The following is a 12095-nucleotide window of genomic DNA, read 5'->3' as shown; positions in this document are numbered from 1 at the left end:
TTCAGAGGGAATATTTGTATCTTTTTTTTTATTCCACTGAGTTTATCTGAGAACTATTACAGCATATTAGGACTTAACATCATCAACATCAAAACTTAACATCATACAGTTATCATAAGCTCAGCTCAGTTTATTTAAACTCGAATGTTGGTACTTTACTACAGGAAAACATGCTGAAGCACTTCAAAAATGACATCTTTTGTGATCCTATTCTTCTTCTTTGGCTGCTCCCCTTAAGGGGTCACTGCTGCGGCTCAACTGGCTCCATCTCACCCTGTCCCTTGCATTCTTCTCTGTCACATCAACCCTCTGATCGTTCCCTTTTTCTCCTTCAACATCCTTTGTCCAGTATATCCTTTATTCCTGCTCTGCACATGTCCAGACCTTCTCAGCCTTGATTATCTATCTATCTGAAATATGATGCCCTGGCATGAATTGTATTTTGTAATTGTAAGAAAAACATTAGCTATGTATTAATCTATCAATGGGAACAAAATTGTATCATGAGTAAAGCATTCAATCAAGTTAAGCAATTATATATTCAAATATAAAATATGGGAGTGAAAATAGAAAAACGAAGGTACATCAAGGAGTAAAATGTTCCCATTTCATATTAACTATTCAGCAATGTTTCAAAGTCTAAAAGTTCTTCCAGACTTTTTAATTATTATGTAAATGGGAAAGAATTTCTCTCCTAAATATCGTAATGTATTTATATATAACTATATCTTCCATTTGTTTCAGCGTTCGTATTTTCATTTTCGCTACGTATGACGCGGGTTTGGCGCGGTAGTAGTTTCTGGTGATGAAAACATTTAGGACATATGTCACATGTAAACCGACCAATCAAATCGCTGTAAAGATTAAAAAAACCAACAGCCCACTACCTCGTCTGCGCAGACTCAGTCACTGAGGAAGAGTCGGAGCTCGCGTCCCACAGAGGATTTCACGTCTCCTTAAAAAGGTACAAAATTGCCACTTTTTTGTATCGTTTCGGGTGTCATCGGTGGTCACAAGTTTAGTTTAACGCTATTAATATTCACTGTCTGTATTAGAATGTAAACGGCAGGCCTGTTTGGTTGGGGTTTACTTATGTTTTTGTGGTAACCGGCAAAAGCTAGCTAATCCGGCTAACCAAGTAGTAGTTAGCTTGGCAGCTTTATGTAAATGCTAACGTCAGCTTTTGTTTCATTGAGCACCTCTGAGCTCCGCTCGTGCGACTTTGAGTGACCACATTCACACACACCCAGCCTATGAAAAGCTTCATTAGAGTCGGCGTAAAACACAAAACAAGTACATTTCACAGGTTGACACATTCAGTGTAGTCTGATATTAAGCTATGGTTCTCTCCAGTCAGAGTACCATTGACAGATTAGGGAACTTGTATTGTAATTACGATGTTTTTGCTGCAAATTGTTAAATTAGAGTCCAGCGGACTCTTAGATGACCTGAGAGGGCCCATGTGGTTATCACGAGCATGGGTATGTTTTTAATGGCACTTGTTGTTTTCTGACTGAATAGGAAGATTTAATGTACTTTCCCATACAGTGCAAGCACAGAATATAAAATGTCCGCAGTGAGGACCTTGGTTTCCTGTCGGTTTTCTCATCTCTCTGCTGCAAAAGCAACCTGAATGAGAAACGTTTCCACTGACAGGTCATACATTTTGTTGTGTAATGTGTGACCTAAGGCAAACGTGCTCCAGTTTTACATTAAAAATGTTTGCGTTGCTCCCAAACACATCCAGGCCGACAAGTCTTGCTACTGCTGTTAAATAAAGGTCTATTGTGCTGATTTCCTCACCGACTGTTGTTGATGGTGATTCCTGATTATTGTGATTCACAACTTCCTTTGCTTCCTTCTATTCATGGATTGAATTGCATTTGTGTTTCTGTCTATCTTTATGCATTAGCTCTTAGGAGCTCATCATCACCTGTAAAGCTGTATAAGTATCGGGTTGACGGGACCGAAGGAAGCGGCACGTCGTACGGGGAGCTGCCTGCTGAAATCGCCATGAGTTACAAACCCATTGCTCCTGCACCATCTGGCTCCAACCACACTCCACCAGGTACTTTAGGACCAGCTTTAATGTTGTGCAGTGCCGTTATTAGCATGTTGTCAGTTTCTTGTGGTGTGTATGTATGAAACAGTTCACACTGTGACTATGGTCAACAGTCCCATTGCCTTCATAAACCAGTGCTGCCCCACACAATATTTTATCAGTCATTAACAATACAGCACAATTGTATTGGTAAACTATTTTTTAATATTTTACATTTGAAACAAAATTGCTTGTGTTTTAGGTTCAGCCTTTAATGTGTTCTCTCTCTTCTCTTCTCTTCCTCTGGCCAGGGTCTTCTGTGCCCTCTCCATCTCTTCCATCGTCGTCCAACTTCAGGCCAGCCTTCAGTGACTTTGGCCCGCCCTCCATGGGCTTTGTTCAGGTACAACAACAATTTAATTGCTCTGATACTTGAATACAGACTGCTTTAGTAAAGAGTTGTCATATTTTTACTGAAGCATAGGTCACCAAACATGGATTTTCAACCACTCTGCTTATGTCAATACTAGCCCTTAACTGAGTAAATAAACTAAAAAAAAAACTTGTGTATTCACATACTTTTCACACTCATGTCCCAGCCTGGGGTTGATTAAATTCACCTCTTTGCTATTGCTGAATTATTTCTAAAAGGTGTGATAAAAGGTCATTTTCCTTTATTTGAAGCTGCACAGAAGTTTGTTTTTGTTCCCATACATCCAGCAAAAAGAGAAGCATTAGGAGTTAAACAGTTAAGTTTAAGTAAGTTAAGTTAAAGCGTTACAACAACATACAAGAAGATACTATAGAAATGTCTATCAGTAAAGTCACTATAAGGTCGTAGAAAAAAATGTGCCTTTCTGCACTAGTTATTAGTGCTATATTGATTAAGTACAGTAAATATTGTTGGCAGTGGAAGGTGGTTACTGTTTGACTGAAGCATGTTTCATTAGCATAAATTGAAACCACTGAAAGGAACTTGATTTCAAAAGAGTTCTGAGAGGACATGGGGACATTTACATTATTGTTAGATGAGGCAGTGAATACTTAAACACTACAATACTACATCATTGCAGTGTTATAATTACTTCATCATCGTTACATCTGCTGTAAAAAACAAACTGACATATTTTTCATCTCATTCTTAAAAAGAAAAAAAATCTACATTTTTCATTCATGTCTGGCGTGTATGTGGAACTGTGAAATGACTAACGTTTTTTACTACTTTCCCAAACAGCCTGTGAAAGTGTCCCAAGGGTCCACCTACAGTGAGCTCCTGTCTGTCATTGAGGAGATGAGCCGTGAGATCAGGCCCACATACGCAGGGAGCAAGAGCGCTATGGAGAGGCTAAAGAGAGGTATGTTTTAGTAGTCAAAAGTGCATATCAGTAGGATTCAGATCATTGTTGTTGTTGTTGTTGCGTTTTTTTGGGGGGGGGAAAGTTTTTTTTTAATGCATCTATTATGCAAATCAGAGGAAGACTGGTGAACTTTTCACTTTTCTTAGCTCTTTGGTGCATGTGGATTTCACACAGCTTATTCTGAAAATGGTTATTTACTTGCTGCAGTAACAGTGCTCTGTTATTATCCTTTTATATAAAAAAATTGTCTCCGACTCCAGCTGAAGACTTAAAGCCCAATATCCACATTTATAAGAAAGTTGCCAGGTAAAGCCCCCCATGAAAGCTGGAATAACTAATCACAGTCAGTTATCCATTAAGACACATTTCTCAAAGTGTGGGGCACAGTGAAGAATTTAGTGAAACTGAGTTGCATACATGCATTTAAAAGACAAGGTTTGTCACATGACTGTGCAGTCCTGTGAAAATATAAGTAGACTCTATGATTTGGTAGCTTGTGTACATTTAGCAGCAATAACTAAAAATAAGTTCTCATTTTCTGTATGACTGAGTTTCATATCTTTGGAGTAATGATCCCACTTTTCTTTACAAAGCTGCTTCAGTTCGTTGAAGTTTGCAGGGATTTGTTCTGTACCTCCACCACTCTGTTTGATAGTTCGAGACAGATGTTTGTGCTGATATGCTGTGTTTGATTTGTGCGGTGCTGTGCATTACCCAGAATATCTCTTGTGTGTCCAGAAGGCGTCATTCCAGAAGTCTTGTGTATCCACAGTATTTATACCTCCTTTGGTGTTATTGTAGAACAGGATCAGTTGTGCTTTTTTTCCCTTCTCTGGTATTTTCATCCACCATTTTGTTGTGTCCAGATTTGTGCATCACAAACCAAGGAGATCTTTAGGCCATACTCGACGGGCTTGTTTGGATTGTATCGTAGAAATCTGAACCTTCCCCTGAATGGCACAAGCGTTCGTCTACAGTGACACAGTCACTGGGGATAGATTGTTGTCTGAACACTGTGTGTTAGTTCTTGCTGTGTAAAATAATCTTCCTAAGTGGTAGCACTCTTTGTGGTCAACAAAAAATATATTCCTGACAGTCACACTTTGTAAGAATCAAGGGAAATTCCATAGGAAACAAATGCAGGAAGTTTGGGGTAAAAACACAAAAACTAGAATTTTATTAAATGTACAAAAGGAAAGTTAAAAATTTAAATGGCATGGTAGCCAAAAAGTGTTTTTGAGAAATAGCTGGAATATGAAATGACGACAACATTTCATTAATTGGGTAGGTAAGAAAACAACATTAGCAGGTCATTTTTGACCTACTTTTATGAGCTTAATCAACTCAGTTTTCTTGGTTAATGAGAGACCTCTGATTTGGCAGTAATGACTGTTGGGGTTGTTGTATTTGAGGTAGTCTTTTTTTTTTTTTTTTTTTTTCCTTTATAAAAAAACAAAACAAAACTTGCCTTGTGTTTGTGTCATACAGGTATAATCCATGCCCGTGCACTGGTCAGGGAGTGTCTTGCAGAGACGGAGAGAAGCGCCCGCACATAACCTTTTGGACAAATCCCTCCACCTGGCACTGGCACTCTTTTTCCTGCGACACCTGCCCACATCGTGATCCCCATTGGATGTTTTATAACCTTTTTTTTTTTTATATATATATATATAAATTAAATCCTTCCTCTTTTCACTGGCTTTTTAGAGGTGCATTATGTCCCTTTGTATCCATTCACAGCATTTCACCACGCCCATTTTGGTAAAGACAAACTTTCTGCAACTCGTTGGGCGTACGCAAGCAAACAGAAAATTTTCTATCTATTTTAAAAATGTGGGGAATTTCAGCACATTTTTAGGTCAAGCTGGGGATATCAAAGTGGATGGGAATGTTTATATTTGTTCAACAATGGGATTTGACCAAGAAAGTTGACTTTTTTTAAATGATTTCCCCACTGCACCAGTGCTCCTGTGTCGATTTCAAACATCCAGTTTTCAACCCATGAGCATTTTCTCTGTTATTCTGTACATCTTGAATATCCTCCTGTTCCTTTCACCCTTGTTTTGTTTTCCATGTTTTGTAAACACACATCGGACGTTTCTCATTCCCAAGAACTCTGTACATCTCATGTCAGTTTGTTAGTATGGAAATTTTGTAAACCAGATTTTTGAGATTCGGTATGTATAAATAAATTTAAAAAAAATCACAAAAAAACTGTAAAATGCTTTTTAGGTTTTTAAGATGTTACAGGAGGTTTTATCAAACAAATGTGACTCAACATCTTTCAATGGAGTGTTTTTTGTTTTTATAAAAGTAGTTGAAATGTTTATTGACCTTGGAAATAGTGTTTTGACAACATACTTAGCAGATTTATATATTTTTTTTTTTAGGAAATTAAACTTAACGGCCTTAATCTAAAAAACATTTAAAGCACAAGGACATTTTTTTTTTTTTTCACTCAAGACTTCTGATTGATAGAAAACATCCTAATTTTCTTTTTTTCTTAAGTTCCAGCTCTATAGGCCGTATTTAACGAAACACAAAGCTGAGGATAAACACAGATTTATTTACAGTTCCACAATCACAACCTCAGTAACATGTCACTGCAGGCAAGCTTGGGCTAAATGACCTACTGTTTCACATAAACAGTAAAGAGTAGCTCTTTCTAAGCAAGTGAATGAGATACTGTGAGTTTGCGCAGAGTACATCTTGACATAAAAATAAAGGTAGTATTTAGTATACATGAAATAATAAGTACACAGTAGAAAGCAAAGACAATGAAAGTGTTTTATAAGATTGTCGCAGAGGTTACGTTTCATGGCCCACGTATCGTAGTAATGGTGATTCTGCTGTGACCATGATAGAAAAGGGGTGCGAGGCAAAGATGAGATGCGTGTGAGTACATGATTGTCAAAAAAAAAAAGGTTTTCTGATCAATTTTGTCTGGTAATGGGCTCCCAAATTGCAGATAAGTTGATCATTAAAAGGAAAACACTCCCTTTAAGAAGGTAAATAAAAAAAAAAAATTCCTTTAAATTAATATTACAGACTGAATTAATGGCTCTGCCTTACATTACAGTCCTCTAAAAAAAACTGTGTTTTCACTTTAAATTCCAGCAACAACATAAACATTTTCAAATCAAAATCTTAATTTAACATTTAGAGGACTAAAGCTGCAATGCAAGTTTTGTTTGCGCATCGACCCGTGGCTGGGTGTTTGGCTTGGATGGAATGAAAGTGAAACGCCGAGCGCACCGATTGTTTCTCTCCTCCATCTTGAAATTCACAGGCATCCTCTCGAGTCCAACTCATCGAGACTTCAACCCTGCGAGAAGGAAAGAGTATAACACACTTCATTAAAACACAATACGTGAAGTGAACATGATCAGTGCAATTAGGAAAAACTCAAACTGGACTGACTGTAGTGGCAGTGGCTGGTGGCGTGTTGTAGTTGAACAGGTCCTTGTAGCGACCCTTTTCCTCCTTCTGTTTGGAGCGGATCCTGTCCTCCATGGTTTTCAGCTCCTTGGCCACAGACGGTCCCAGAGAAGGATCCAGTTCCAAGAGCTTGGCGAAGTCAGCTCGCGCCTCCGCCTCGTTCCACACGGCAGCGTGGGCTTTAGCGCGCTTGTAAAGGGCCTTTACGTTGTCTGTTAGGAGGTGGAAGAACAGCTATTCAAACTACAAATTGGTGACACAGGAGCTCAACTGGCTCGTTATCTATCATAATTCACAGATTATTGTAATGTGAGACATGCAGAAAGAACGTTTTTTCTAAGTCTAACAAGAATTTAAATCCACTGAGAAGTCGAGGAGGCCCGAAAACACTCGTTTTACTAAAATCTGACTACCACAGTAGCAGGAGGAAGAATTCTTGTGAATTTTGGACTGACTCTCGGATGCCTTGCCATCACATCAAACCTTCGGACAGATGAGCTAACAAGAGAATAGCAGCGTCCAATAATATTAATGACAGTGAGATGCTTTTTCATGCCATAATAACCCTGAACAACTGCACAGTCACTTGTATGGCATGAGATATAGTTTAGTGTTTGTATGTGCGGAGGGCAATTCGTGAAGCAATCAGTAAAATAACCGACGTATAATGAATTATTTTATTATGCTGAGCACCCTTGTGTTGGTGATAAAACTCCCAAATGGTAAAGAATAAATGCCAAAAATGGTAACAGTATTTTACCATTTTAATATAGAAATGAAAAAAAAAAATAAGACTAATACGACAACCACAACTGATACGATCAGTCAGGTTCAGGCTGGTTTCTGCATCTGTTCAACTTTCTGTGTAATACCCCAGAGTGGATCCAAGGACATGGGCATGACATCGGTGCGTGGTTGCATCTGTGGCCACGAGGTGGAACCAGATGATCCACTGACCCAGCTCCAGACCTAAGCCAGGAGGTGCGACTTATCTTTGACGCTGAGGCTAGTAGTTGTGGCAGTGTCAGAGTCAAGCGTAAAAGGAGCAAATAATCGAAGTTGTGCAATCTGCGACAACTTTGACAAAACTGACTCTAACAGAGTCACATTTGTTTAAAAAAAAAAAAAAACAGAAAAAAGAATAAAAGATGTATTTTACCAACTTTCTTAGCAAAGATGATGAATTATGTGCCACAGAAAGGCAAAATAGAGAAAGCAACTAATGCTGTATTAAGCGAGATGCCAATGTTAAAGTGGTGTCATCCGTCAGCAGTGAAATTGGTGCCAACTAACTAAATTTGAGTCAGGCAGCCTTACTCTCGTATTTGAAGAGCAGGGACGAGCAGTGTTCGATGACCTCGTAATACTGGCCCTCGAGCAAGAGGCACTGACAGTAGTTGAGAAGCAGTGTTGTGATCAGCTGGTCCAACTTTAACCAACTTTCATCTCCAGGTTGCTCCTGAATAATAGATTTCACAAAGTATTCACAAAATGACAAGCTGATTGGTCATAAGAGACACAAATCTTAATTCCACTTAAAAACATATTCAAGGACAGAAATGTATGAAAGCAATGTGTCCATGGTTATCAGAGCACAAAATGTGCGACTGTCCCCCAACCTTCATCTGTAGGTTTTTAAGGCAGGCGATGCCATTGTAGTATTTGTCTCTGGCCTCACTGATGTGGCCTTCTTTGAAGAGCTTGTTGCCCTCCTCGTGGATCTGAGGCACAAAACTGAGTTTCTCCTCATCCGTCATGGCCCACACATCCAGCTGGAATGACCCGGGAGGAAGAACCTGGGCAGGCAGAGAGACACGTGATTACATATTAACCCCTTAGTATATTTGATGCACCTATTAATGGAATATAATGAGTGTATTATATTTGACTAGTATTTTCTTTCCTTTTTCATGATCCCATGAAAAGCTTGAAAATATTTTCTAATATAGATTAAACAACTTTACAGTTAATACAAGCTGAAACAATTATTTGATTTATAGCTAATTAACTGGAAATTATTCTGATCATCATTTTTCATATAAAAATAAATGTTTTACAGTACCAGCTTTTGACAAGTGAGATTCTGCTGCCTTTTAGCTCATTTAGTCATTGATCTACTTAATGGATAACGTAATGATAATAAGATAATATTATTATCCTTCATATTTAAAAATCTGACAAATCAAACATGCAGAGCTACCTGCTGTGGTGACCTTTTGTGAATAAAAAAGAAGCTTTATTAAGTTTGGACTACTTGTTAGATAAAACAAGTATAATTAAGGTGTCACTTTGGACTAACAGCACAATCTTTATTGGCCTAATCAATAAAGAAAATACAAAAATATATATGTATAAAAACTCCAGTACTGTGTTGGTGCTATTACTGCAACCCAACCCAGCACCACCACTGATGTTGCTGTCCTTCCTACTCACCTCCAGCAGCTCGATAGTAAAGACAAGTGGCTGTGGATTGGCTTGGAGATGATCCAGGTCCTTGTGACCCAAAGAGTGGTGCGAGTGGATCTGGGCGATGCCACAGCAGTGCCTCTGGCCTTCCAGAGGGTCCTTACCAACACTGATGTTTCTTAAGGACCGGGACACAAGCGGATAGAGTGCTGTGTGCTGAGGAATGAGACAGAGATATAATCAACCCTGAGGAAGAATGAACTGTTTAACCAATCAATTCCAGTATCACCAGCTTACCAACCTTGGTGTCACAGGTAAAATCTGCAATTTCTCCTTCTCTCATAGTGATGACCAGTCTTTCCCACACAGCCAGTTTAAACTTTTTGCCCAGGATGAGCTCCATGGGTTTGCTGCGGCCCCCCATGGTTCTGGAGTCATCCAGCACGGTGCCCTCACACAGGCTGGTGCGGTAGTGAAAGACCACCTGATCATAAAAAGGGAACGAGTCTTTTAACAAACTAAAATAGTGTTATTACCTAAAAGAAAGAAGAATTAGCACCCCCAAATGACATATCTGTAAAGGGTCTGCGTTGTATCGCACTGTGACCAATCACAACAATGGAAAATTGACTGACGTGACAGCTCGACGAATCAGAATTCACAAACACAGGCCCTCCTGTTCCCGCCCCTATCTTTCCATCAGATGAAACAGAGGGGGGAAAAAACGAACCAGGCCTAAAACGATCCTAACCCCGTCTACTACCGTATCATAATAAATCGACAAAACACTGTGGCAGCTTGTCGGCGATGTGTGTACACAGAAGCGTCCGGTACAGCAAAGACTCGGACTGACTCCAGTCCAAACTGTTAGCAAAGGCATAAACGCCGATAGCATTAGCTAACGTACCTCGTCGCGTTACTCAGACTAAAGCCTGGATTGAACCCGATCAGTCGCTGGGACCGGAGGTCTTACCTTAGTTCCTTTGGGAAAGGTCGATAAGTCTCCTTTACCGGGACTGATTAATTTCTTTTTAATTCCCTCCGCGAGAAGCTTGCGAGCCTCTTCCTCCATCCTCGGTCGACTTTCAGTTCACGAGAAATCACGATCTTTCGCGAGTGCTGTCGTTTCGTAAGACGTCATTAGGGGCGTCATCTATCGCGAGCTTTTCGTTTCAATTAAAAGAAAAACTGGTTTACAGTTCTAGATGTTCAGAAACAAACACGCAAAAATAACGAAATAGATCGATAAATAAGATTATTATTTAGCTACGCTTTTATTACATTGATATTACCTCCTGGTAATAACAGTCCCGATGTTGCCAGATGATGGCGCTCTCGAATATCAGAATAATGCAACGTATTTGTTTTATTTACAAACACACAAAAAAACGTTTCACATGTTTTTACTTTTTATGAGTTCTCTATGTACATTACTGTGCAAAAGTCTTGAGCCAAACCCTCATCTCTTTATGTTTTCTTTCCAAGGAGTAAGACTTAATTGTGTATTGAGCAATAGTTCTCCAGGATTTCTGCAGGTCTTTCAGAGATTTTCTTTAGACATTGGCTACTTTTTTTTTTTTTTACTCATTTTCAGTCCAGACCTTGTACCTTACAATTTTTAGAGGAATGTTTGTTTGTTAAGTAACTTAACACTGACCCACAAATCATTCAAGCTTAGTTGATCCATCTACTGTTGACTGAAGACTCATCAGAAACTGACTAACTGGAAGGAAGCCATTCTGAAGGAAGGAGACCAGAGAGAAAAGGCTGAGGTATGCCAAATTTCACAAGAACTGCACTGAAAATCAGTAGCAACAGGTCTGATGGACTGATGAATCCAATTCCAAATCTTTGGTTCAAATTGTCATCGGTATGTGCGGAGTATGTAGATGTTCAGAAGAGAGCTCGAACAGTAAGTTTCTACCGCCATCTGTAAAACACAGTGAAGCCTCTGTCATGGTCAGTGCATTTAAGCCAGTGATGTTGAAGATCGCGCCACATTTGATGGGAATATGAACACAGAAAAGTGCCATCAGATTTTGACCCACCATGCAATATAATCTGGAAAGCATCTGATGAGCAACAGCTTCATTTTTCAGCATGACAGTGATCTCAAACACACTGGCAGCAGCATACACACCATGATTATCTGTTATTTTTCCTCCTCTGTGTGGATGTGAAAGTCTGCAACTCATTGATTTCCCACACTCTACCTGCTAGCCTCGGGCAGATGGACTTTATCATTTTTATGAATTACCGCTATTTTTTCTCATCATAATGGTCCAACCATTGTAGCTTCATACAGAGGGATCATCAGTGCAGATCACCAAGAACCCTGTTATTTTTAAGAAAGCGCTACCTTACTCCTGGCTCAGCAGTTATCTGACCAGTATGACAGGAAAGCAGCTGAACCCGAGTGTCCTTCAGTGGGTTTGTTATTATTGCTGTTATTTCTTTTTAAAACTGGGATCACTGGAGATTTAGATATCTAGAATAATCTATTGTCAATTTAAATGGAAATTGTTTCTGTTTATTGGGTCCAATTGCTCTTTTTAAGGGTCAATTAAATCAACCCTGAACATTCAAGTGCTTGTTTAGCTTACTTTCATAGATGCATGCTCTACAGAGGAATTGTGAGGTAGTAAAGAGGTAGTGGTCCTTTGTGGCATTAGGAATAAAATGTGATTAAAAGCCTGCTGGTTTGTCATAGTCATAACTGATCTGATCAGGCTTGAAGTACCAAACCAGTGGCAGTATATGTAGCACAGTGCTGCAGTTCAATTTATTATAATAGATATACTGTGATTCTAGCCATAAACCCATCTGACCCAGAGTAACACCCTATTAGAAAC

General features: G+C 39.2%; 2 protein-coding genes across 2 annotated transcripts; one reads left to right on the top strand and one right to left on the bottom strand.

The window, feature by feature from the left end:
• The first annotated feature begins 816 nt into the window (after window positions 1–816).
• Window positions 817–5613, top strand: cdk2ap2 (cyclin dependent kinase 2 associated protein 2). Its single transcript, XM_003454218.5, has 5 exons — window positions 817–964; window positions 1913–2068; window positions 2353–2444; window positions 3276–3396; window positions 4888–5613. Exons 2-5 carry the CDS (start codon window positions 2014–2016, stop codon window positions 4953–4955), a joined length of 336 nt encoding a protein of 111 aa, XP_003454266.1. The 5' UTR covers window positions 817–964; window positions 1913–2013; the 3' UTR covers window positions 4956–5613.
• A 332-nt stretch (window positions 5614–5945) lies between these two features.
• Window positions 5946–10373, bottom strand: aip (aryl hydrocarbon receptor interacting protein). Its single transcript, XM_003454217.5, has 7 exons — window positions 10217–10373; window positions 9545–9727; window positions 9271–9459; window positions 8457–8633; window positions 8155–8296; window positions 6820–7049; window positions 5946–6724 (listed from the first exon to the last, which is right to left on the bottom strand). Exons 1-7 carry the CDS (start codon window positions 10313–10315, stop codon window positions 6719–6721), a joined length of 1026 nt encoding a protein of 341 aa, XP_003454265.1. The 5' UTR covers window positions 10316–10373; the 3' UTR covers window positions 5946–6718.
• Window positions 10374–12095: the final 1722 nt, after the last annotated feature.

The sequence above is a fragment of the Oreochromis niloticus genome, linkage group LG6 (assembly GCF_001858045.2).
Source record: "Oreochromis niloticus isolate F11D_XX linkage group LG6, O_niloticus_UMD_NMBU, whole genome shotgun sequence".
Lineage (NCBI taxonomy): Eukaryota > Metazoa > Chordata > Actinopteri > Cichliformes > Cichlidae > Oreochromis > Oreochromis niloticus.
The sequence above is the reverse complement of the archived record's forward strand: the minus strand, read 5'-3'. Positions and strand labels throughout refer to the sequence as shown.

Bases quoted from the DNA above. Each gene is read 5' to 3' on its own strand.
- aip (XM_003454217.5), bottom strand. From the start codon at position 10,315: ATGGAGGAAGAGGCTCGCAAGCTTCTCGCGGAGGGAATTAAAAAGAAA. The intron at 9,460-9,544 runs GTTGGTAAGCTG...CTCATTCCTCAG, and splicing joins ATTTTACCTGTGACACCAAG to CACACAGCACTCTATCCGCT. The intron at 7,050-8,154 runs GTAAGGCTGCCT...ACCTCCTAACAG, and splicing joins CCTGCTCTTCAAATACGAGA to ACAACGTAAAGGCCCTTTAC.
- cdk2ap2 (XM_003454218.5), top strand. From the start codon at position 2,014: ATGAGTTACAAACCCATTGCTCCTGCACCATCTGGCTCCAACCACACT. The intron at 2,445-3,275 runs GTACAACAACAA...TTTCCCAAACAG, and splicing joins CCTCCATGGGCTTTGTTCAG to CCTGTGAAAGTGTCCCAAGG. The intron at 3,397-4,887 runs GTATGTTTTAGT...TGTGTCATACAG, and splicing joins TATGGAGAGGCTAAAGAGAG to GTATAATCCATGCCCGTGCA.